Source organism: Dendrobates tinctorius, unplaced genomic scaffold (genome assembly GCF_039654945.1).
Source record: "Dendrobates tinctorius isolate UK_male_01 unplaced genomic scaffold, ASM3965494v1 ptg000020l, whole genome shotgun sequence".
Classification (NCBI taxonomy): domain Eukaryota; kingdom Metazoa; phylum Chordata; class Amphibia; order Anura; family Dendrobatidae; genus Dendrobates; species Dendrobates tinctorius.
In genome coordinates, this window is record NW_027361688.1 from 56,674,228 (window position 1) to 56,699,690 (window position 25,463).

General features: G+C 41.7%; 1 protein-coding gene across 4 annotated transcripts in view; it reads right to left on the reverse strand.

The window, feature by feature from the left end:
- Nucleotides 1–9,590: 9,590 nt before the first annotated feature.
- The window catches only part of ZMAT2 (zinc finger matrin-type 2), a 72,222-nt gene continuing 56,349 nt past the window's right edge, over nucleotides 9,591–25,463 (reverse strand). For 2 of the 4 annotated variants that reach the window (XM_073568073.1, XM_073568072.1), the window contains exons 6-7: nucleotides 15,861–15,940; nucleotides 9,591–12,955 (exon numbers count right to left, since the gene is read on the reverse strand). In XM_073568073.1, the coding sequence (XP_073424174.1) occupies nucleotides 12,787–12,955; nucleotides 15,861–15,940 (249 nt within the window). In that variant the 3' untranslated portion in view covers nucleotides 9,591–12,786. The remainder of the gene's footprint in view (nucleotides 12,956–15,860; nucleotides 15,941–25,463) is intronic. The other 2 variants (XM_073568075.1, XM_073568074.1) reach the window with 1 other exon arrangement.

The window sequence follows — 25,463 nt, forward strand, 5'->3', positions numbered from 1 at the left end:
ATGAGAAAACAAATCCAGAAAATCACCTTGTCTGATTTGGCAAGATTTATTTTTCAAATTATTGTGGAAAATAAGTATTTGGTCACCTAGAAACATGCAAGATTTCTGGCCAAGCATGTCTAGTCGGCATGTGATTGCATGTATGCAAGTCGCATACATATGGTCACGTGACCGTCCGCTCTCTTTGGAGAATCTTGACAGTGTGCAGAGAGCATGCTGTAAGGATTCAGAAGACTGCAGTCTCATAGTGAAAGCAATTACATGTAAAGAAAAAAACATGGCACTTCTGGAAAAAGAGTGGTGTAAGAAGATGTGCCGAGACAGAGTCAGCGGTTTCCGGTGCCCTTAGAGGCCAGAACTATTGGGACTGTCACCATTGTTGCTGGGGGAGGGTTCTTCTGGGAGGGAAGGACCTTGACGCTGGACAACAGGGGGTGCAGAGAATATAAATAGGATTGAGCACGGGAACGGGTCAGACTTGGCGAGAAAGCGACAGGAGATGGTTGACTTCCTCTCTGGTCTGATAACTCCACGCCAATCTTCCCTCAGTGTACTGACTCTAAGATTGACTGTTACACTACTGAGTTATCTCCTGAGCCTGCCTTATTGGACAGGTCTTTCCTGCCTGCCGTTACAGATAAGCCGACTTGCTCCGCTCCTAGAGACTACTCCAGATCGCCCACTGCTGTGGTCTGCGAGCGTGCCCACGGTTCTTGTTCGGCGCCATCCCTGAGGAATCTGCACAAAGGACTGTTTCCATGTTCCAGAGCACTCAAGCCAAGCCAAACCGGATACATTAGCACTGTCGCGAAACAGTGTTTTTCGTTCCTCCATAACAGAGCCAGAGACTTTGTCCACGATCTGCGATGCCGTTGAGATTTTCCAGCCTTTCCCCTCCCTGCAAGAACTGCAAGCGATAAGTTACCTTGTTTTTGTATATCTTCCCGTCGTTGCCGTTACTAGTCTTGCCTCCCTGTGTGGAGTATTCCTTGTTTAATTACCTGTTCAGTAAATCCTGTTAACCCGGTAACCCCTTCTCTGCCTCCAGCTCTTCAATGCATCCAACGAACCGCTCTCCTTTACACTTGTAGGGTACCAAAACCATCAACAATAATGTGGAAACACTTGGCACTCTTTTCGGTGTGTCCAACTTTTCATGCCTATCTCTAAATAATCTTACTTCTCATACCTCAGGCTTATATGGCACTGTACTTCTAATACAGGAAAGATGTATATCTTTGTACCGTGTTAGCCAGTAGATAGAAAAATATTCAGGATTGAGAGTCCTCAGTAGTTGATACCTTTTAATGGCTAACTGAAAAGATGGTAACACATTGCAAGCTTTCGAGACTACTCAGGTCTCTTCATCAGGCTAGACTAATACAAAATCTGAAGTCACATATTTATGCACAATACAGCCTAGAAAAAATGCAATAGATAAGACAAGTGACGTGAAGCAGAACTATCAATATGGGAGAGGGAGAAACATAAATATAAACATTGGACCAGTTCATAGATAAGGAGTCCGGATGTTTTATGGTCCTCTGATTGGGGTCTAGTTCTGTGTTGTGATGCCCCCACACGGTTTTAAAAGGAAATTCCTTAATTGATGTAAAAAGACATAAATCCATGCGACACATTCATTCCAGCACTGAGAGTGTCAAAGGTCGTCATAAATTTGTACATAAATTTGGGAGTACAAATTTATGACGACCTTTGACACTCTCAGTGCTGGAATGAATGTGTCGCATGGATTTATGTCTTTTTACATCAATTAAGGAATTTCCTTTTAAAACCGTGTGGGGGCATCACAACACAGAACTAGACCCCAATCAGAGGACCATAAAACATCCGGACTCCTTATCTATGAACTGGTCCAATGTTTATATTTATGTTTCTCCCTCTCCCATATTGATAGTTCTGCTTCACGTCACTTGTCTTATCTATTGCATTTTTTCTAGGCTGTATTGTGCATAAATATGTGACTTCAGATTTTGTATTAGTCTAGCCTGATGAAGAGACCTGAGTAGTCTCGAAAGCTTGCAATGTGTTACCATCTTTTCAGTTAGCCATTAAAAGGTATCAACTACTGAGGACTCTCAATCCTGAATATTTTTGTACTTCTAATAGGAATTTATTATCGGCTTTCCATTTCCACCCTATGATTGCATGTGACGATCTACGGTGCTAACTTTGATCTTTGGACCTTGACTTCATTACTGGTTCTTTTCTTTCCTTTTATTTTTCTGTCCTTTATTCTAGGTATCAGGATTTTCCTTAAAGAATCTAGTTTTCCCCATCTCGGCACTGTATCTCAATTATTACGGCTACACCTGTTTTCTACCCTATGACTATACCGACTGGTGCACAGTGCTGCTTGGAACTTTGGACACTAATTTCCCTACTGATACTCTTTTTTTATTGTTTCGCTTCTTTAGGGTTCTTTTCTATCTGAATGATTGACAAATGACATCAGATTGATGCTAATCTGGAAACTTCCTCCTCTCTTTTTTTGATGTACAACTAGTAATATGTAAATGTATTGTTTGATCTTATATTTAATGATATAATTCATGAACAGTGTTCTTTCTTGATATTCTTTAGTTTACGTTCCTTCTTATTCCTTTTTAGCAGACTGATGAAGGTGTTGTATTGACTGAAATATCTATGATTTTTGTTTCTGGATCTATGATTAATAAATTTTCTTGTTGCACACACCAAAAAGAGTGCCAGGTGCTTCTACATCATAGTGAAAGCAGACATTCATCAGACCAGACAACCCCTTTTAGCCTTCAACACTACTGTTTCAGTTATAGGCTGGGTTTCAACCTACATATGAAAATGATGATCATTATCATCTGATGGTTATAGACGGTTACCCATATACATTGCGGGAAATAAGTATCTGATACACTTCCGATTTTGCAAGTTTTCCCAGCTACAAAGAAAGGAGAGGTCTGTAATTTTTATCATAAGTACACTTCGACTGTGAGAGACAGAATCTTTAAAAAAATCCAGAAAATCACATTGTATGATTTCTACATAATTAACTTACATTTTATTGCATGAAATAAGTATTAGATACAATAGAAACACAGAACTTAATATTTGATGCATAAACCTTTGCAATTACAGAGGTTAGAAGTTTTCTGTAGTTCTTGAACAAATTTGCACTCACTGCAGCAGGGATTTTGGCCCACTCCTCCATACAGATCTTCAGATCTTTCAGGTTTCGGGGCTTTCGCTGTGTAACATTGAGTTTCAGCTCCCACAAAAGATTTTTCATTGGGTTTAGGTCTGGAGACTGGTTAAGCAACTCCAGGACGTTGAAATGCTTCTTATAGAGTCACTCCTTAGTTGCACTGGCAGTGTTTCAGGTCATTGTCATGCTGTAAGACCCAGACACAACTCATTTTTAGTGCTCTTACTGAGGGAATGAGGGTGTTGGCTAAAATCTCACGATACATGACCCCATCAATCCTCCCTTCAATACTGTGCAGTCATCCGGTCCCATTTGCAGAAAAACACTACAAAAGTATGATGTTTTCCCCACCATGCTTCATGGTTGGGATGGTGTTCTTAGGCCGGGGTCACACTAGAGAGGAATACGGACGAGTGAGAGGCGTTAAAAGCACGCATTACACACGGACCAATGATTCTCTATGGGTTTGCTCCCAACAGCCGTATATTTCTCGTCCATATTCTACGGTCCATGCCAATCGCAGCATGCTGCAATTGTCAGCGTACTACGCCCGTAGTATGCCAATGCAAGTCTATGGGTGCGCAAAAAATACGGATTACACACGGACCACACGTGTGACTTGCGAGAAATACGCAGGTCTTTTGGCTGGTGACAGGAAATGGGCCAATCCATCATCAGGAAGCCTAGACATGCAAATGAGCTCAAAAAGTGCTCCAGACATCCAGTAAGTACGCCTCCACGGAGTACAGCAGCGTCATGGCGCCATATTTCCTCAATGTGGAGATGCTCATTGTACTGGTGCAGGAGCGGCCAGAACTCCGGGACCAACGTGATGCCCATTATGCGAACCGGGCAAGAAAGGAGGCGTCATGGAGGCGCATATGTCGCCAGATGTTCCATGATTTTGGTGATCGGCCACGTGAGGAGCAGCAGACACTGAGTAAGTACAAGCCAAAAAATGATTAAAATTACCTCACATCAAAAAATGCATATAGAATCACCCCCCCCTCCCCCCTTCCTGTGCTTGTACTTTTTTCCTCATGAGGCGGGTAGATATTGATGTGACACATGGTTTGACACTACCATAATTTGGCCCAGGCCAGAAGCTCCTCATCCTCTTAGCCAACCAAGTTATTAAGTGTAGTTACTTGATACCTGAACTATTGTGACCCTGTGTATCTGGCCTGGATACCCCAATTAGATATGCCACCCTGGGTAGAAAGCACACCCCAGAAGGCCACATGCCTAGACTACTGGTAGCAAATTTGACCGATCAAATATGTTAAATTGAGAATATTTCCTGTCACATTGCAGTGGAAGATGTGATGAGACGCTGGCGCAGCATCCGCGATCAGTGCAGGCGGAAACGTCAGCAGCGGACCAGGAGTGGTGATGCGGGCCACGTAAAGCGAAAATACATCTATTATGACCACCTCTCCTTCCTCGCCCCTATTCTGGATCTGAGACCGTAAGTAGATACCTCGCACCACATTACACCGATACTTTACAGGGCCAAAAATATTGATGCATTTTTGGCTCTGTTCTATTTCATAACAGAACTCAGTCCAACCTTACGGATAGAGGAACGGGCTCAGATACAGAGCCCATCATTGATCCTGTAGGGGATGAGGTGGCTGGCCCATCTTCTCCCCCTACAAGAAGCATGGGTGAAGAATCTTCTCAGGAGAACCCATTGCCTGCGCCACAAACCCCACCACCAGGACCGTCTGCTGCTGCACCATCAGCCATATTGGAGGAGCAGGGCAACATGAGCAGCAGCCCAACTGCCCAGATCCGGGGCTCCCCACAGCCTGCTGGAACATCCCGGCGAGGACGAAGGCGGCACCAGATCCCTGCCCAAGATACCCGGGACCAATGTGGACACAGGGGTCCTCAACTATCTGGCTAGAGTGAATACAGATGATGGGGAGGAGGCATACTCACGTAGCCTGGCCCTTTATCTACATGCCCTTTCCCGTGAGGTGAGGCTCCGTATTCAAGGATGTTTTCAGATCCTGCTTGATGCAAGCACACCCCCCAATAACCCATATGAGCTGTTTGAATATCTGGAGAGGTGGCAGCTTTCCCCCAGAAATCTAATGCGCATGAGACCACCCATACAGATGCTTGCTCAAGCAGGCTCTGAGGATCCTCAAATACGTGGGCCTACACCTCACCCCCTTCCTCCCCCTACCCAACCTTTACAACACCAGCAACATATGTCTGCCTCTAGCCAACCCCGCCAATATGGCCACTTTTTCCCAGTGTTGGAGGCTGGTCCCAACCTGGTTGGGGACGATATGGCTATATTGGTGGGTATGAGACACGGGCCTACCCGAGCCAACAAGATGCCCCTCTTCATTATTACTCTGGCCAGTACCCCCAACAATCCCAGGAAGGACACTACCCACATCATGGGCAACAGTATGCACCCACACAGGGCGATGTTGGGCAAAGTAGCCAGCAGCAACACAGGCTGCTCTTCCGCCTTCTCCTTTCCCAACTTACCACAATTTATAAGAGCATAAAAACATGCAAATTCTTTACGCATACCGTACATCAGTGTCCATAAGCGGTCTGATGCCAGGAGATGTCCAGTGTGGTTCAACTGGTGCTCTAAATCCCAATCCAAAGGAAAAAAGAGGTGGTCTCCATCAGCAAAATTATATAAAAAAGATAAAACTCACATTTATTAGGAAGGTTTTCAAATCATATTAATAAGCCACCATGACAGGTAAGGCTACCTTACGCGTTTCTGACACATATTGCATGTCTGTAAAAAAGACAATATTTCACCGCGCTATACTGGGAAAGTCAAAGAATCAAAATAGACTACTCACTTGATAATACATAGAGAGAGCGTGATGTTCTTCAGGCTGTTCGCCTTGATTTGGGAATATAGTTAGCTGCCAAAAAAGTGACTAATTGAATAAGGACAGCACGCCTTTTCTATGCAGTATCAAGAGAGTAGTCTATTTTGATTCTTTGACTTTCCCAGTATAGCGCCGTGAAATATTGTCTTTTTTACAGACATGTAATATGTGTCAGAAACTCGTCAGGTAGCTTTACCTGTCATGGTGGCTTATTAATATGATTTGAAAACCTTCCTAATAAATGTTTTATCTTTTTTCGTATTCTATAAAAAGTTAGGAGTTGGACACTTTTTTTTTTTTTTTTTACTGTGCTCCAGAGCCATAGCTGTATTAGTTTTCTGTTAACATAGTCATATCAGGGTTTGTATTCATGTTTGTCTTAAATTACCTGTGGTGAGGGTTTCCGAGCCTCAGCATGTCAAAGTCTCTTATATTAACGGACAATCTTCTGAACGAAATTTCCCAATAGACTTGCAATAGATGTGGAAAATCCGCAGTAAAAGGGAAAAAAAAAAGCGCAAGTGTGTTAAAGCATGTGTTTTTAGCCTGCTTTAGCCTATTAAAAAAAAAAAAAAAAAAAAAAAAGATGGGACCCCCTTTATTTTTGATAACAAGCCAAAGTAAAGCAGACAGCTCATATCATCAGGCTGGGACAGTCCCTGGTTATTGGGTCCCTGCCAGCCTAAAAATACAAGCCCTCAGCTGCTCCAGAATGGGCACACAACATGAGATATGCCAATTCTGGTGCTTTGACCGGCTCCTGCTGATTACAGTGGAGCAGTGGCAATCGGGGTAATGGTGGTTACGGTGGGTGCAGGTCGTGGATGCAGAAAGTCATATGGGCTATGCCACAGGCTCAGGTATATACTTCTCCTAATTGGTACGCGTTGTATACTTGTAGTAGTAGGTTTTCATTGTCAACATCTGACTACCATCTCTCCAGTGCTTTCCAACATAGGGATTTGTACGGTTCTTTATGACCATTGGCACTTGCCCATTAGTATATATACTACAAGTACCATTGCTGCATAAAAATTAAGATTTTTTACAATTATATAGGACATTGCTTTTCATTATATTGCCATTGATTTCCCTATTTAGTGGTTATTATGTTGCACAGTATACTTGCCCTTTGATACGTATAAGATATAAGTTATGGATAAATGTGTACGTGGTGACTGATTTATATGAATTCATTTCAGACATTGATCTTTTTAGGTGAACCTAATTATCTATTTTAATTTTATATTTGGAGTTACAGTTAGAGCCTTGATGTACTGATTGTATACACAGGCATACTATTGGAGAAAATTTTTTCATACAGTATATCGATTATATCGATATACATTTCTTCTGTTTCATTTTTGTGCTTTTTTTCTTTTGTTGCATTCAAGAATTCTCTCTTATGTGATATGAGCCTCCTGCAGTTTCTTGGCATAGCCATTGCTGACAATATTCATAGCATAATAATACAATATATCCTTTTAAATACTCGCATGACCTGCTCTCGTTTTTTTTTCTCTCCCGTGTTTGCTATTAAACTATAACTGGCCATCGGAGTCTGAGATTTGGGCGTTTAAAAAGAGTATACCCGCCCAGTGATCACAGCTGGGTGACATTATAATAACAGTTGGGAACTAAAACCCCCAATATATCTCAAGGGGGTACCGCCATGAGTCACAGATGACCTGCAGCAGAAGCCAAACAGAGGGAACAGGTACCGGGGATGGGGGTTCCATCACATTGACTGGCATTCTAAAAGACCAAGTGGCTAATGAACAGAGTGATTAGGGTGGCAGCTTGGGAGCCATTATTAAGCCCCTTTGCTGCCACGACAACACATTGGCACCCCCACAATCAGGTCTACAGGGATAGGAGGAGGGGGGGGTTGAAAAAGAGCCTCCCACTTTCTAACAACTTTTATACTATTTTGATTGACGGCATCTAAGGGGTTAAACTGTGGAATCGCTATTTTGCAGGTGTATAAAGGCAGAATGTGCCCCATCACTATGATATTTTTATTGTATATTAACAAGCACTAACGGTGTACATATTCAGCATTAAGGAGTAAGGTACGATGTCTAAGTACAGTAGTATATCCTGGGATGGAATTCTGAATTCAAGATGTATATGCAGTAAAAATAGAGAAAAATGAATATTTGCAGATACCACCAATTAGAAATGCAGTATATATTTTTTCTGATTCACTATGCCTTTTTTCTTCATGAGTAGGCATTCATGGACCTTAGGTATCCATGGTTACAACTACTGATATATTGACAGTTAGCTAGTTGCTAGTAACCATGGATACCTAAGGTCCTGCAATGCCTGCACATGAGGAGAGAGACATAGCAAATCAGAAAAACTACACCACATTTCTAATTGAAGGTATTTCCTAATATTATTGCACCAACTATATATTGAGATAGGATCTTGGAGATGAGATTACCCCCTTAAAAAGGAGGTCCTAGTGCACAGAGCGGCTTGGTCGGCTACGGTCCCCGGTGGCAGCGTTTCATAGTCAAACATACGTGACTTACAACTGGCCGATACATACTGCCCACGGTTTGGCAGCATGCATTACCGTCAGGTTCCCTTTAAACTTTCCTGCAACCGGGTCAGATGATTGATGTTGACTTAAGCTCAAGGGCGTCTTCCATCAAGTGGTCCTTGTCCAACAACTGCTTTAATTGACCCCATAGACTTTGTTTACCAAATTACATATATGAACCTTTTGTTAAAATAAAAATTCAAGATTCAAAATTTATTTGCAAAAAACATATATATAAAACAATACAAAGACTATATAAAAAAAAAAAAAAACACACCAAAAAAAAAAATCTACCACCACTATGGAGTCACCTGGTTAATTTAAATGCCTAACAAAGTCTCAAAGTGTAGAAACTATAAACACTAGCAAAGAAAGAATAGAAAAAAAAAAAAAAATTTAATTTTCCGCCTAGGTGCTTCATGCTGACATACTCTACAGAAGGGAAAGAATTATTGGCCTATGTCACAGGCAAATTGCCATCATAGCTCATTAGCAAAATAGTCGGAACTCGATTTTATTAGTGTTTATCAACAGAGAATGTACCCGGAGCAAAGCCATTGATGCGAGCACTGACAAATATTATGGACTCTGGTGGAGATTTACATGGCAGGGGGAAGGGAAAATTGTTTCCCATAAAAAAAAAAAAAATAATAATAATGCTCCGCTCTGGACGCCTTACAATAGATGGCAATAATGAAATTCAGCAGGCGTGACAGTGGCAATGAATTTATTTTAAAGTGTGTTTGTGGGGGCATGGATGCCAAAGACACGGGTCATTTCCAACTAATTTAAGGTTGGTTTTGCTTTTCTTCTCATTTTAAAAATCACTACAAGAAGGAAAAATTAAAAAAAAGCAGAAAAGAGATTTTTACATATAAAAAGGCTAAAAAAAAAAAATAAAAAAATGAATCAGATGCATCACCGATATGTGCTTAACACTACTGTTGAGGTAACCAGAAGAAAATCATATTTATCATAAAGTTTTATTAAAAAGGAAAAAATAAAATAAAAAATGTAAATACATGTATTAAGCCCTTCAATGGTTTTGACTGTCCTCCAGATCTTGTTACCAGCAAAACCATTACCCAGCTGGTATTCGAGAACATGTGCCAGCTCGAAGAACAGCAGCCCATACACCAGTACTGTTCGGTTCCCCTAAACAGAATGGTCAGATGATTTGTTACCAACGACAGTGTTTCTTTATATTAAGCAGAGCTTTTGGTTATTAGAAATACCTGAATTCAATATATTGGGATCCTAACACACGGGAGAATAAGTCATCAAACATGACCTTGTTTAAATCAGGTTTTTACACAGCAATAAGTCGACTCAGACCTCATCTTTTTTTTTTATTGAAGCATCTAATGAGCGTGCGCAACAGTCATTGTGAAGGAAAGGGGAGCAGAGTCAGCTGTGACCTCGCCCATTGTGATTGAGGGTTCCTATTTTATCAGCAGTGTTATTACCAGTTATATTCCTTACTGTAAATGACAATGGGATTTCTGAAAAGTCTTCTATAACAAAACAGGAAGTGTGTGTATAATAGCCCCAGTGGCCAGTACAAAAACTGCAAAATTTCTAATTTTTTTTATTTATTTATTTTTTTTAAATACAGATTGTGGTATGAAAAAAGCCATTTTTTTTTTAAAGATACACTTACCCCCCAAAAAACTGATCAATAAATCATTTTATACATTGCCGTTAGTAGAGTCATGTGAGTCTATGGAATTTTACACTTTAGCCTACAGCTTCACATACTTTGAGATTTTGTTACTAGGGGAGAAACTATTAGGGTATGTGCACACGCTGCGGTTTTTGCTGCGGATCTGCAGCAGTTCTGCAGACAGTGTACAGTAGCATGTTATCCTATGAGATTTACATTCTGCTGTGCACATGCTGCGGATTTTTAACTGTGGAAAAGCTGCGGTTTTGAATCCGCAGAAAGAAATGACATGTCAATTCTTTTCTGCGGAATCTGCTGCGGCTTACCATCTCCTCCACTGTAGAGATGATAAACCGCAGGTCATTTTACCTGCGGTTCCGCAGATAAAAAATCCACAGACCAATCTGCAGCGTGTGCACATAGCCTTAGGCCAAGTTCACATGGTCAGTATTTTACATCAGCATTTATCAGTATAATAGAAACACAATCACGTCCGTATTTTCACCCACTTCTGGTTTTGGCTTACAAATACTGATGTAAAATACTGACCAAATACTGAATGTGTGTAACCTTCGGCTGTGTCAGATGAGAAAACAATGGCTGTTGTCACCAAAGACTGAAACATTTATTAAAGCTTATTCACTTAAAAACGAGAGAAGTTGCAATACCAAACACAGCCACAGGGGTTGCACTTTTTTCTGGAAGTAAATTTTTTTTTTAATCGCATACAAACTCACTTAAATAGGATCTGTCACTTGTTCAAAAATAAATAAAATTAAATACTTTGAAAGAAAAAATCCCCAAACACCCCTGAGTCTGCTGCTTTTTCTTGTTTTGATGAGATATTCACATTTACTGCTTTTGGAGCACAATATGTGAAGTCTCTGTGTCTAGTGCAAATGGGCGTTTTTTCAGTTTTCCCTGAGAGTGTGCGCATTCATGCCTCAATCACAGCTACGCAGTCTCAGAAGCCTAGATGAGTTGGCGATCTCTAATTGGCAACTTCTGGGGAGGGAGGTGTAAAAGCACACTCACCCAGTGAAAATTTTGAACAAACATCAAGCTGCACTACAAGTAGAGATTTCACATATTGCTCTCCAAAAAACAATAAATGTAAATATCTCAACAATGGAGGGAAGAAGCATAAAACGGGTAAAAAAAAGTTGCAGAATCAGGGGAGCTCAGGGAGACTTAAGCGTTTAACGCTCTTTTTAGCAAGTGGCACATCCTCTTTAGTGCAATTTGTGAAATCAAAGTATGTGAAATTGTATACTAAAGTGAAAAAGAAGTCTTTTTAATAAATTGCAATCAAATTGACTTCATCATTTTGTAACTGTCAGGCCTCAGATCTTGTGTTCTCATTTATTTTAGCTGAAAACAGGCATGTATATATATATATATATATATATATATATATATATATATATATATATACACACATATATATATATATATATATATATACACTGCCATCTACCCAGGTGACCACTGCAACCAGTCACTTGCCTCTGTACTCCCATAATGTACAAAAAGGCATCATTGCTGAAACAAGCAACTGGCTGTATCGTTCACAAGGGTAGATGGAATGTTATTCGCTGCAAGTGTTGGAGAAATTGAAGGATAAAAAATAGAACAGTGGTTGTTTATACTGGCGACTAATAAGTGTTCCCAATTTTAAAATATTCCCTAAATTTACAAGAGAAAATCCATATGGGAAACCCACATTAAACCTCAACACCTTTTCATATAGACATGCAAATGCTCTCCAGGTAAAGCACTGAAAAGGGTTATTGGACACAGATTGTTGGGGTCCGGCTATGGGGGCTCTCACCCACCCCAACAATAAACTGGTGCAGGATATCAGCCACTCTTCATTGAAATATCTGGGTATTACAGAGACCACAGAAGTCATGGTCATCATTCTGGAGAGTTACACATACATCAGGGGCCACCTGCCCATTAATGAATATACACAAAAGGGCCAGCACTCCATTGATAAAGGTGACTGGGACTCTCACATTCAGGATCAGGGACTTGTGATAAGACCATTTCATTACATTGGTGGTAGCCATTCAGTGATGGCCCCAGCACCCACTGCGGGACATCTTTGACTCCATGCAGAGAAGAGGTAAGAATGACAGCACCCATCCCTCCCAAAAAAAGGACATTTAAACTACAAAGTTAAGGCTCGTTTTTTTATGCTAAACCCTGCCACTGTGCAGAGGCAAGCAGGTATAAACCGCTGTTTAGATGTTAATCATACGATTATGAAGTGATTATGTGGCTTGCAAGTAAATAAGAGTTGGGGCATCAATTCACAGTTTTGGCTAGCACAACGGTTTGCTACATCGTTAGGACTCCCGTAATCCTCTGCGCCGACCATTGACTACTTGAGGCATATTAGATTAGGGTGGAAAAAAAATTTTTTTTATATATATATAAAGCTCTTCTTATATATAAAAAGACAGTGGCGGAGGAAACATCATCTGCTCGGTGACTAGACTGCTGCTTTCAAGTTCAAATCAGTGACTCTTTTTGGAGGAGCCAAACCCTGAGAAACCCATGACAGCAGCCATTTCATCATCTTCTTCAAAACCCAAATCTTCCTCTGCCTTCCTCTTTTTCTCCCTTTGCTTTTCTTTTTTATAAGCTCGCGCTTTTTCCTCCTGGAATTAAAAGACGACGACACAGGTTACACCACTTTATAAGCAATAGCGAAAGAGCAATATCACTATCATTTTTTATTTTTTAAATATGTCAAGTCAAACAAATTCTAAAAGGGGTTATTCCAAAACCGTCGCTGCCATCAATCGAACGCCACACATCTAGATTTGAGAAAATCTATTTTGACAAGAAAGTAAACAAAGTATTTAAAAAAAGTTCATAATTCACTGGTGTATATGAAAAAAGGTGGGACAAAAAATAAAATTAAACAGCTACTTAAATGTATGCAGGGGGCATAAAACTTTGCCCCAATCTTGTACAACATGTTAAAGAATTTTGAGCAAATTAAAAATAGCAGCTTGGGGGAAAACTGATGGTTTTTTTTGTTTTAATACACAAAATAATAACTAAAAAGAAGAATTACCCTTTTCTAACCATCTTATAGACTGATGCATTCTTTTCCAAAGGCGAACCCAAATACGCCGATTTATAGGAGGCTTTTAAAACACCATATAGATCAAAGGTGGCCCAAATCACAAGACCCCAACTGGTTGCATATACCACAGTGGTGTATGGCACTTTATTCTCAAATTTGAAAGTTTCCTCATAGCCATAGTGAATGGAATGGTGGTCGGTCAGGTGCACTGCCGCTCCATTCACTCTTATGGGTGTAGAATGAATGGAGTAGACATGCTCATAATCAACATACCGTGGTTCTTGGGATCAGCAGTCAGTTCCTCACTAATTGGGAAGATATCCCCCTATCCCTTGTATGGGAATAAATTCCAAACTTGAGACAACCCCTTTAAGTGAGCCTACGACAATCTCACGCATAGAGTAGACCTGGACAAAGTGCAGCCCACAGGCCACATCAGGCCCTCTCACTGCTCCAGTCTGGCCTACAGACAAAGACAGCTGAAGGGCTGAAACAGTGGCCAACGTGTCGCACTGTGCCCCCCTGCCCACCCTCTATCCTCCGCCACTGCATCATCTGGATGCAGAGAGGTGTGACTACATTGGTAGAGCCTGCGCCGCGGGCTCCATCTTCCACCAATCAGCGAGTGAGTCAACAGTCGCAAAGACGTAATTTCATCGTGTCAGTTATGCACTGCGGAGAGTCAGAGCGCTGGCGGAATGGGAGAAAGGTGAGCATGCATTTTTTCACATGTATGGGATATTTGTATGTGTATAGGGGGCTCAATCTGTATATGAGGCTATGTGGGTTTCATACTGTACATCGAACGCTAAGTGAGACCCATGCTGTACATTGGAGGCTACGTGAGGCACAAATTATATATGATGCTATGTGGGGTTCATACTGTACATCGAACACTAAGTGGGACACATGCTGTTCAATGGAAGCTACGTGAGGCACAAGCTGTATATGAATCTATGTGGGGCTCATACTGTACATCAATTGCTACGTGGGACATGCTGTACATTGGAGGCTACGTGAGGCACAAATTATATATGATGCTATGTGGGGCTCATACTGTACATCGAACACTAAGTGGGACACATGCTGTTCAATGGAAGCTACGTGGGGCACAAGCTGTATATGAATCTATGTGGGGCTCATACTGTACATCAATTGCTACGTGGGACATGCTGTACATTGGAGGCTACGTGAGGCACAAGCTGTATATGAGGCTATGTGGGGCTCATACTGTACAACAATTGCTACGTGGGACATACTGTACATTGGAGGCTAGGTGAGGCACAAGCTGTATATGAGGCTATGTGGGGCTCACACTGTACATCAATCGCTAAGTGGGACACATGCTGTACATTGGAGGCTAGGTGAGGCACAAGCTGTATATGAGTCTATGTGGGGCTCACACTGTACATCAATGGCTACGTGGGACACATGCTGTACATTGGAGGCTAGGTGAGGCACAAGCTGTATTTGAGGCTATGTGGGGCTCATAATGTACATCGAACGCTAAGTGGGACACATGCTGTACATTGGAGGCTAGGTGAGGCACAAGCTGTATATGAGTCTATGTGGGGCTCACACTGTACATCAATGGCTACGTGGGACACATGCTGTACATTGGAGGCTAGGTGAGGCACAAGCTGTATTTGAGGCTATGTGGGGCTCATAATGTACATCGAACGCTAAGTGGGACACATGCTGTACATTGGAGGCTAGGTGAGGCACAAGCTGTATATGAGGCTATGTGGGGCTCATACTGTACATCAAAAGCGTGGGGCACATGTTGTATACTGTGCAGTAGCAGTGACTTGCCGGCGCCTACTCAGAAGAAGGATGAAGACATTGCCCATAAAATGGCGGATAAAATATAGCGCAAGTGCTACACGATTACGGCGACACAGGGCAGTGTGACGTGCAGGGGAGGGGGGTTGCTATGATAATGAAGGAGGCAGAGATTTCTTCCAGGCACCGGACGCTCCAGAGCCTGGAAGAAATCATTAACATAAAAGATTAAAACGCAATTTCTCAACAATTAGACGACAGCTACGAGGCATACAGGTAAAACTATTTTAACCATGCTATTACCTGTATTCCCACAGAAATAGACTATATACATTCCAGGGGGTGAAAGTTTCCCTTTCAAGAAGGTTTGCATTTTCCATTTTAAAACACTAGGGGGAGCAGCTTTTTGAAATTTGCCATGAAAACCTAGGGTACAACTAGCTCACATTACGAATGTAGTAAAAATGGCGGGGTCTGATCACATATGCATGATGTCACTCCTCTCCTCCCCTTCTGGGTGTTTGTAAAGGGATAAGGGAGGATTAAGTTTAGGATCAGAGTGCAGAGCCAGTTTGTTGGGACTCCAAAGTGATACTGACAAGTAGACTGTGTCACTGAATGGTACCCAAATCCAGACCCCATTCGGATGAACGGGGGGCCCGAAACATGGATTTTTGTGATAAACTCACCGTAAAATCCTTCTCTCCGATACGTTCATTGGGGGACACAGGTACTGTGGGTGTCTGCTACTGTCGCCTGGAGGCTGACACTAAGTGAAAAAAAAAAAAGAGGTTAGCTCCTCCTCTGCCGTATACACCCTCGCCCTGATTGCGGGCGGAAACAAGTTTGGTGCAAAAGCAGTAGGAGATCAAACAAAAATCAGACAATATCAACCTTAATGCAGGTAACATGTCTAGAAAACACACCACCCTAATATCATTCAAAAAGATATATTAAACAAAACAGAAGCCAACTTGGCTAACAGGGTGGGTGCTGTGTCCCCAAATGAGCGTCTCGGAGAAAAGTATTTTACGGTGAGTTTATCACAAAAATCCATGTTTCTCCTTTGCCTCATTGGGGGACACAAGTACTGTGGGATGTCCTAAAGTAGTCCCTGAGTGGGAAGTTGACTCACCGATCCAAGCTACATGCACCTCCTGTCTAAAGGTGCGCCACCGCTGCTTGGAAAATCCTTCTACCCAGGTTCGCATCCGCCGAAGCCTGAGTATGGATATTGTAATGTGTAGTAAACGTGTGCAGGCTGGCCCAGGTTGCCGCCTTGCAAAACTGTTCTGCCGAAGCCTGGTGCTGAAGCGCCCACTGCCCAAGTAGAGTGTGCTCTGATCCCTGCTGGAATCGGTGCGCCTCTGATGCGGTAGGACTCCTGAATAACCAAATGAATCCATCTGGCTATGGTCGATTTTGAGGCAGCGAGTCCCTTCCTGCAGACTTCAGGGAGCATGAACTGCGCGTCTGACTCACGAAAGGGTGCCGTCCGCGACACGTACCTCCTGAGTGCTCTCACCAGGTCTAACGTATGCAGGGCCTTTTCCACACGGTGTACCAGTGCTGGAAAAAAAGAGGGCAAGACAATATCCTCATTAATATGAAACGAGGAAATTACTTTTGGCAAAAAAGGAGGAGCTGGTCTAAGAACCACCTTGTCTTTGTGAAAGGTCAGAAACGGGGCTCGGCAAGATAACGCTGCCAGCTCCGAGACCCGCCTGATTAATGTTATAGCTACCAGAAACACCACCTTCCAGGAAAGGTATGACAAAGAGATATCCTGTAGCAGCTCAAATGGAGCTTCCTGCAGAACACTTAGGACCAGGTTAAGGTCCCAGGCGTCCATAGGTGCCGTATAGGGAGGTACCAAGTGGGAGACCCCCTGGATGAAAGTCTTTACGGTCAAGTTGGCAGCAATCTTGCGCTGAAAAAGGACGGATAAAGCCGATATCTGTCTCCTGAGAGAACTGGGGGCCAAGCCTGAGTCTAGGCCAGACTGGAGAAAAGCCAAGATATTAGGGATGGAGAATCTCAGTGGCGAACAACCGTTGCCCCGACACCATGCAAAGAACACCTTCCATTTGTGGTGGTAAATTCATGCTGAGGCAGGCTTCCGGGCGCTAACCATCGTAGCAACCACTTTGCGCCCAAACCCACCCTGCGTCAGAATCCAAGATTCAACGGCCAAGCCATCAAACACAGGGCACCTGAGTTCGGGTGGCAGATCGGCCCTTGAAAAAGTAGATCTGGGCGCTCTGGCAGTCGCCATGGCACGTCGACGAGCAGCTGCATAAGATCTGCGTACCACGACCGACGAGGCCAGCAGAATCACTGGCATCCCTTCTGCCTTGATCTTCTTGATGACCCTCGGAAGTAGTGGCAGCAGGGGGAATAGGTATGGGAGGCACAACTGATTCCATGGCAGAACCAGCGCATCCACGGCGATTGCCTGCGGGTCCCGGGACCTAGCGACTAATACGGACACCTTGGCGTTTACCCTGGAGGCCATCAGATCCACATCCGGTGTTCCCCACCGTTGGCAAATTTGCTGAAAGACCTCTGGGTGTAGTGACCATTCCCCAGACGCAAGCCCCTGCCGGCTGAGGAAATCTGCCGCCCAGTTCTCTACCCCCCGGGATGTGGACCGCCGATATCAGCGAGCGGTTCCTCTCGGCCCAGCAAAGCACGTGCCCTACCTCGCGCATGGTTGCCCTGTTTCGAGTGCCCCCTTGGTGATTTATGTAAACCACCGGCATGGCATTGTCCGACTGAACCTGGACGGGGCGGCCTGCTACAAGGTGATGAAACCGTTGCAGAGTCAGCCGGATCGCCCGTATCTCCAACAAGTTGATCGGGAGGTATGCCTCCTGCAGCGACCACCGTCCCTGGGTCGTGTGGTGGCGAAAAACCGCTCCCCAGCCGAGAAGGCTGGCGTCGGTTGTGACCACTAGCCACTGCTCTGGGGGAAAGGGTTTCCCCTGAAGAAGGGAGGAACTGATTGTCCACCACTCTAGTGACTGACTGACCTGAGAGGACAACCGGCACCGATGATCGAGCGTGAATGGGTTCTTGGCCCAGGCTGACAAGAGGGCGTGCTGCAGGGGACGAAGATGGAACTGGGCGAACGGAATCGCTCCCATCGCTGCCACCATTTTCCCTAGGATACTCATGCAGAAACGGATGGTGTGAGGGACTGGTTGACGCAGTACCCCCGCTCCCTGGGTTAGGGCCTTGTTTCGAGGGAGAATTACCAACCCTCGGCAAGTGTCGAAGGTCATCACTAAAAAGGAAATTCTCTGAGCTGGCACAAGGGACGACTTCTTTACATTGACCAACCACCCTAAGTGGGCAAGAGTATCGAACGTAATGCTGACACTTTCCTCGCATGCCCGCCTTGAAGGGCCCTTGACCAAGAGGTCACCTAAGTAGGGGAATACGACTATGCCCCAGGAGTGCAGGATGGCCATGGGAACTGCCATGACCTTTTTGAACACTCTGGGGGCAGTGGCTAGCCCGAAGGGCAGCGCTGCAAACTGAAAATGTAGACCGTTGATGACGAAGCGTAGAAACCTTTGATGCGGAGGGAAAATGGGGATATGTAGATAGGCGTCCTGGATATCGATAGAGACCAAGTATTCTCCCTGCCCCATTGGCGATATGACCGAACGGAGAGACTCCATTCGGAAATGTCTGATCCTGATAAATTTATTCAGGAGCTTTAGATCCAAAACGGGCCCGACCATCCCGTCCTTTTTGGCGACTGCGAACAGATTGGAATAGAAGCCCTGCGTCTTCTCGCTTTCTGGTAGCGGAATGATAACTCCGTTGTGGCTGAGCGAACCGATGGCTCCTAGTAGAGCTTTTGCCCAAGGATCCACTTTGGGAAGACGGGAAAGAAAAAAATCGTCTTGGGGGTACCTGACAAATTCTATCTTGTTTTCCAATAATTTTTATTAGAATTTTCCAAGATTTAACAAACATAAAAAGGGGAAAATAGGGAGGGGGAACAGAGGAAGGGAAGGGAAAGAAAATACAATAGAAAACTCGATGAGAGTACCTTGTTTATGCATGAACGTAAGAAATATCGGTACATTTAGGCAATGACACGAAACTGTATGATCATTATCAAAAGACTTAAGCTAAGTTCTAATTTAAAGCTATATCTAAGAACTGAACTCCAGACTCTAAAATATAGAATATGAAGTATAGTCTCACCTGGATTCGTCAAAACCCGAGGCAAAATTTTCTAGAGGTACAAGTTAAGTAATAAAGAGCTTGTTCCATACATCCCATTTCTTATTGTACTTGTCCAAATAATTATTTTGTAAAGCAAAGCGCCTTTCCAATGCACTATGGACCAAAAGGTTATGGAATATATCATCAAACTTTGGAGAGTCAATTTTCCTCCAATGAGCTGCTATGGAGTTTTTCACTACTGATAAAATATTTGCTATCATAAGGTTTGATGAAAAGTCTAGATGTTCTAGGTCCAGGAGCAGGAGAGCCATACTAGGAGAGATAACTAACCTCCTACCTAAGAATGTATCTATATGAACCGAAACCTCTCTCCACAAGCTCCTAACGTTTGGACATCCCCAAAATATGTGGAATAAATTCCCTACCGATCCACACTCTCTCCAGCATAGGTTGGAGGTGCCATGATTTATAAAAAACAATCTCGATGGAGTATAATACCATCTTGCAACTAATTTGTAGTAGGATTCGCGTAACGACATCGAGATTGTTGAGGTATAAGAAAGTTTGAGGGCATCTTGCCATTGTTCTAGTGAGGGGGTTATATTTAATTCAAACTCCCAGCGTTTCATATACGCCGTTTTTAATATAACTGTATCTCTATTAAAAATTTTATATATATTTTTTAAGTTCCAGACGCTTCTCTTTTCTAAATTTCCCATGAATGAGGCCAATATGTCCAAATTTAGTGGTTTGAGGTTAATAAATTTTTTTATATGATCTTTAAGAACAATGAAGAAAAAGAATTCTGAAGAGGGGAGACTGAACTTTAATTTAATTTCGCTGAAGGAAAGGAAAGACCCATTATACAAATCTATTTTTTTTATGTTGCATGTGGACCAAATATCTGGAATTGAGAGCTTATAAATGACTGCTATTAAGGATAACGGTACATTATTTAGTTGTCTTGTTTTATTCCAATTCCTTCCCGGCCGAATAAAACTTTTCCAGGCCAAAAGTATAGCTTGAAATATAGGGTGTGAGGGTAGTTTTTGTTTAGAACCAAGGATATTGTTATAAAAAGTATTATAAAGTAGATTGTTGTTACTCTGACTCTCTTCCAAAACCACCCATGCCGGAGACTTGGTTTGTTTAAACCAAAGAAGGCTGGCTCTAATTAACAAGGCTTGGTAATATGCCGTAATATTCGGTAATCCCAGACCTCCATTTTCCTTGTTTTTTATAAAGAACGTTTGAGGCAATTCTGGGTTTTTTATCATCCCAAGTAAAAGAGTTGATTAAAGCCTGGATTTTAGACAAATGAGCTGATGGAATATTGATAGGCAGGGTTCTGAATAAATATAATATTTTGGGTAGAATGAAAGACTTTACGGCCAGTATCCTTCCAAATAATGATAGGGTGATGCGCCTATAATTTGTAAAATCTGTAGTGATAGTTTTGATTAGTCTGTTAATATTAATTGGAATAATTGACTGGAATTTATTTGTCAATATTATCCCTAAGTACCCGACTTCTTCTTTTCCTGAAAAATTTGAGAGACTTTCAATCCGTTCCTTTTCCTGATAATTTAAATTAAAAGACAAAATCTTTGACTTTGAGTGATTGATTTTAAAATATGATATATTTGAGAATGCCTTTAAATCCACCATCAGTGCCGCAATAGAAATCTCTGGATTTAGAAGAGTCAATACTATATCATCTGCGAACAAACTGATTTTAAAAGAGCGCTGTGAAGTTTCTAGGCCATGAATATTAGAGTTAAATCTAATTTTTTCTGCTAGGGGTTCTATTGCTAAAACAAATAAAAGTGGGGAAAGGGGGCACCCCTGTCTAGTACCATTTGAAATAGAGAATAGCTTTGACAGATGGTTATTAGTATAAACTTTTGCACATGGTTCTGAGTATAAGGCCATAATCGAGGATATAAATGTATCATTAAATCCAAACTTCAAAAATACCCTTCTAAGATAAGCCCAATTCAACCTATCGAAATCTTTCTCGGCGTCTAATGTAACCAGAACTGAAGGAGTAGCAGAAAATCTTGCAGCGTTCAATATATTCAGAATCCTTCTGGTCCCATCAGACGCCTGACGACCCTCAACGAATCCAATCTGGTCATCCTTTACCAAGGAAGGAAGAATCTTCTTTAGTCTCTCGGCCCATATTTTTGAGTATAACTTGACATCCCCATTGATAAGTGAAATTGGCCTGTAACTTTGAACCCTGTCAGGGTCTCCTCCCTCCTTTGGTATCATAACAATAGTTGCTTCCAACATTTCCTTTGGGAAGGAGCCCTGACAGGAAGCCAAATTAAATATATTTACCAAATGGGGAGTCAGAAGTTGTTGAAAAGTCTTATAGTACTCATTAATGAATCCATCAGGCCCTGGTGACTTCTGAGCCTTAAGTTTATTGATTGCATCAGAAATTTCGTCTGTAGAAATAGGCCTATTTATATGGTCTAATTCCAAAGAATCAATTTGGGGGAGATTTAAGTTATCTAAAAATGCACCTATTGATGTAATATCAGGTTTCGGTGTATCAGAATCTGAAGATAGATTGTACAGACCCTGGAAAAATTCTGCGAAGGCGTTCGCAATGTCTGAAGGATGAGTTTTGATATCTCCATTTTTGGATTTGACTCTAAATATTCTCTTACTAATCCTATCTTGTTTAAATCTTCTCATCATATAGGCAGTCGGTTTATTAATAGATGAATAAAGTTTGAATTTCGAGTTCCTAATAACCGCGTCATATTCAGTCATAATTAAAATTTTCAATTCTTGTCTTAATTTCAAGATTTCTAATTGGACCTCCGAGGATGGAACCAATAAATTATTTTGAGAATCCTCTTTTAATTTTATTTGAGATTGGAGGTTTGTAATTTTCTGTCTCCTAATTTTCTTTAATTTGGATGAAAGTTGGATTAAGTGACCCCTCAACACTGCCTTATGAGCATTCCAGAGAATAAACGGATTCACATCATCAATATTATTTTCTTTAAAGAAATTGGAAATTGTATCTTAGATAATTGTTCTATGTTCCGGGTTATTAAACAGGGAGGAATTGGCCTTCCAAAGGAATGTATTTTCTGAGTATGCTCCTATTTCAAATTCCGCAATAATGGGGACATGATCCGATATAGATTTCCCCAAAATATTGATACTTTTAAATTTGGAGACAGCGAAGACATCTGTTAGTATTAAATCTATTCTGGACGATGTCTTGTGCGTATCTGAGTAATGAGTATATTCCCGTGAGGAGGTGTTCAGGCAGCGAAATATGTCAAAAAACTCGTGTGAGACTAACCAGTTGTTAAGGGAAGGTGCTTTATACCGGACCAGAGAAGAAGAATCCATTTTGCTATCGGGGACTATATTGAAATCTCCCGCAAAGATAATCATCCCTTTCCTGACTTTTTCAATCTTACCCATTAACTTGTTCAGATATGATATAGTCTTTTTGTTTGGGGCGTATATATTGACTATTGTGCATAAAGTATGGTTTAAATGGCAGACAAGAATATGGTACCTCCCTTGTGGATCTATAGTTTCTTCTATTAACTCAAACGGGATATTATTTTTTATAAGCGTAATAACCCCCGCTTTCTTTTTTCCTTTAAGAGATTGAAACACGTGCGGGAATTTCTTGTCTTGGAAAAATGGTTGATTTCCCCTAGCAAACTTAACTTCCTGCAGACATACAATGTCTGCTTTGTTATGTTCAATTTCCTTCCATAGTGCATGTCTCTTATAAGGGATATTTAAACCCCTAACATTGAAGGACAAAATTTTAAGTTTCATGCTCTTACTGTTTTAACACAAAAGAGAAAGTAGACCGAATCCAAGTGAGACTCTCAACAAAAATACAACAAGTAACAAATAATAGAAGTGTAACTACGATACGTATAAAGAACAAAAAAATAAAAATCGAATAAAAAGTTCAAAAAATAGAGACTCAAATGAGTTTCCTTGGAGGAATCCAATCTAGAAGGATTCTCACCTAGTTTGGGGATTTAAAAAAAAGTGGTTAAACTCCTACCAAAAACCCCATATTTTACTGATCCTTCCTAGTTAAAAATTCAAAATACAAATAATACTGTTTATAAATAAATTCAACCGATACCATCCTGAAACGATTGGACAAAGAGCATAGCTTCCTCTGGCGTAAAGAAAGGAATGGTCCTTCCCCTATACCAGACCAGAAGCTTAGCAGGGAAGCCCCATCTGTATGAGATTCCAAGATCTTTAATTTTTGCGTTGACTTCCCTAAAGGTTTTCCTGAATTCCATTGTTGCCTTGGAAAAGTCTCCGAAGACCTTTATATTAGCGTAGGGGTCTGGGAAGGAACCCTTATCTCTAATGTAAAATAGGATTTTTTGTTTTGTTTCATAAAAATGCATGTGGAGGATAGTGTCTCTTGGCTTGTCGGCCGACAGGCCCCTTGGACGAGGAATGCGATGAATTCTGTCAATTCTAAATTCAGAATTTTGGAGATCTGGTAACGCTTTTTTAAATATGTCTTTTGTATAGTTTGAGAGTTCATCCTGAACAATATTTTCTGGGATGCCTCTTATTTTGAGATTACACCTCCTGCTCCTATCCTCTAAATCCATCAGTTTAATTTTAAGTGATTGCACCTCCGTTTTTAGTTCAGAGTTCTGTTTTAGTAAGGTATCTGTCTTATTTTCTACAACCAGAATTCTATTCTCATTTTTTTCTAATCTCTGGGTAAAGTTTTTAGTTATTTCATTCAGTGTCTTATTTTGCTTCTCAAACCCTGAAGCAATAGATTCATTAAACATTTTACAGAATCTGGCAATAAAGCCTTCTGTTACCCCTTTCTCAGAGGACAGGAGCTCATCTGGGTCAATAGGGGCAAATCCCTGACTGGAAATCTGTGGGGATAAAGACCTTTCTTTTTTTGGTCGTTGTCTGTTAGGACTACTATCAGGTGAAGAATAGTCCGATAAGTCTTCAGATTCCGCTGTAACTGATCTTTTTTCATCATCCCTTGAATTCGGGCCCTTCCTTTTTGTGGACTTAGAGGTGTCCATTGCACTAGGATTAATCTCTGTAACTATGGGATTCTGTGTAAGGGGATTAGTGGGATCAGTAGCTGAACCTTTACCCTCTATTCCTTTTTGAGAAGGTTTATGTGAAGACATCGCAGGCCGTTGACTTATTTGTGTCTCTCTTTTTAGTGGGGACCTTGATTTAATTGGGCTTATCGAGTTAGGGGAGTCCTCAGAGGGCTTAATGTGTTGCTTATTTGGAGGATAGTTTCCCTTTAAATTTTTATTTGAGGAGGGTTCATTGATCTTAAAAGCTGGCCTGGATTTAGTTCCCCCTCCCTCCATCTTGTCAGTTAGATCAACTCAAAATATAAATTATACCACCTATGACAGTTGAAAAGTTATCCTAGTCTCGCCTCAACAATCGCTTACTCTGTATGATAGCTAAAAAATTACCGTAGTAAAAGTATGAGCAATATACACCAAATAATCTTCCTGTATAGAAGCAGTTCAAGATAAATCCAGGGCAGCTTCAAACATACACACCCCTTCAGATAATATATGAAAATTTACTATCCCCCAAGCTTCCTCCTTATTATCAAAATATATCAAAATCAAGATTCCCACAGACCGTGATATATGTCACTAATACTTAAAGCTACAGTATATCTATGTTCCCTATATCAACTATCAATCAAACTCCCGCTCCCCTGCAGACGAATTTTAACATCAGGAGAAGTCCCATTTCCTATACAATGATATATTCAATCTCCACTTCTCCTTGGGACCTCCAAGCCACAGTGAAAAGGATCCTCAGAACCCACAGTCACTCAGAGATCACGGAGGGTCTGAATAATCAGCAAAGTAGGCATTCGCGTCTCTTCTCCTGCTTTCCAGGCCCCACCGAAGATTTTACCTTAAAACTCCCAAATTCCTTATCAAATCCTGATGTATCCGGTCACCAACCGTTCAGAAGAGTCTTCTTAATCCCGGGGAGCTGACCTCTTTCAGATCCGGTTATGTAAAGGCGCTTGGTAATTAAGAAAAACCAGAGCG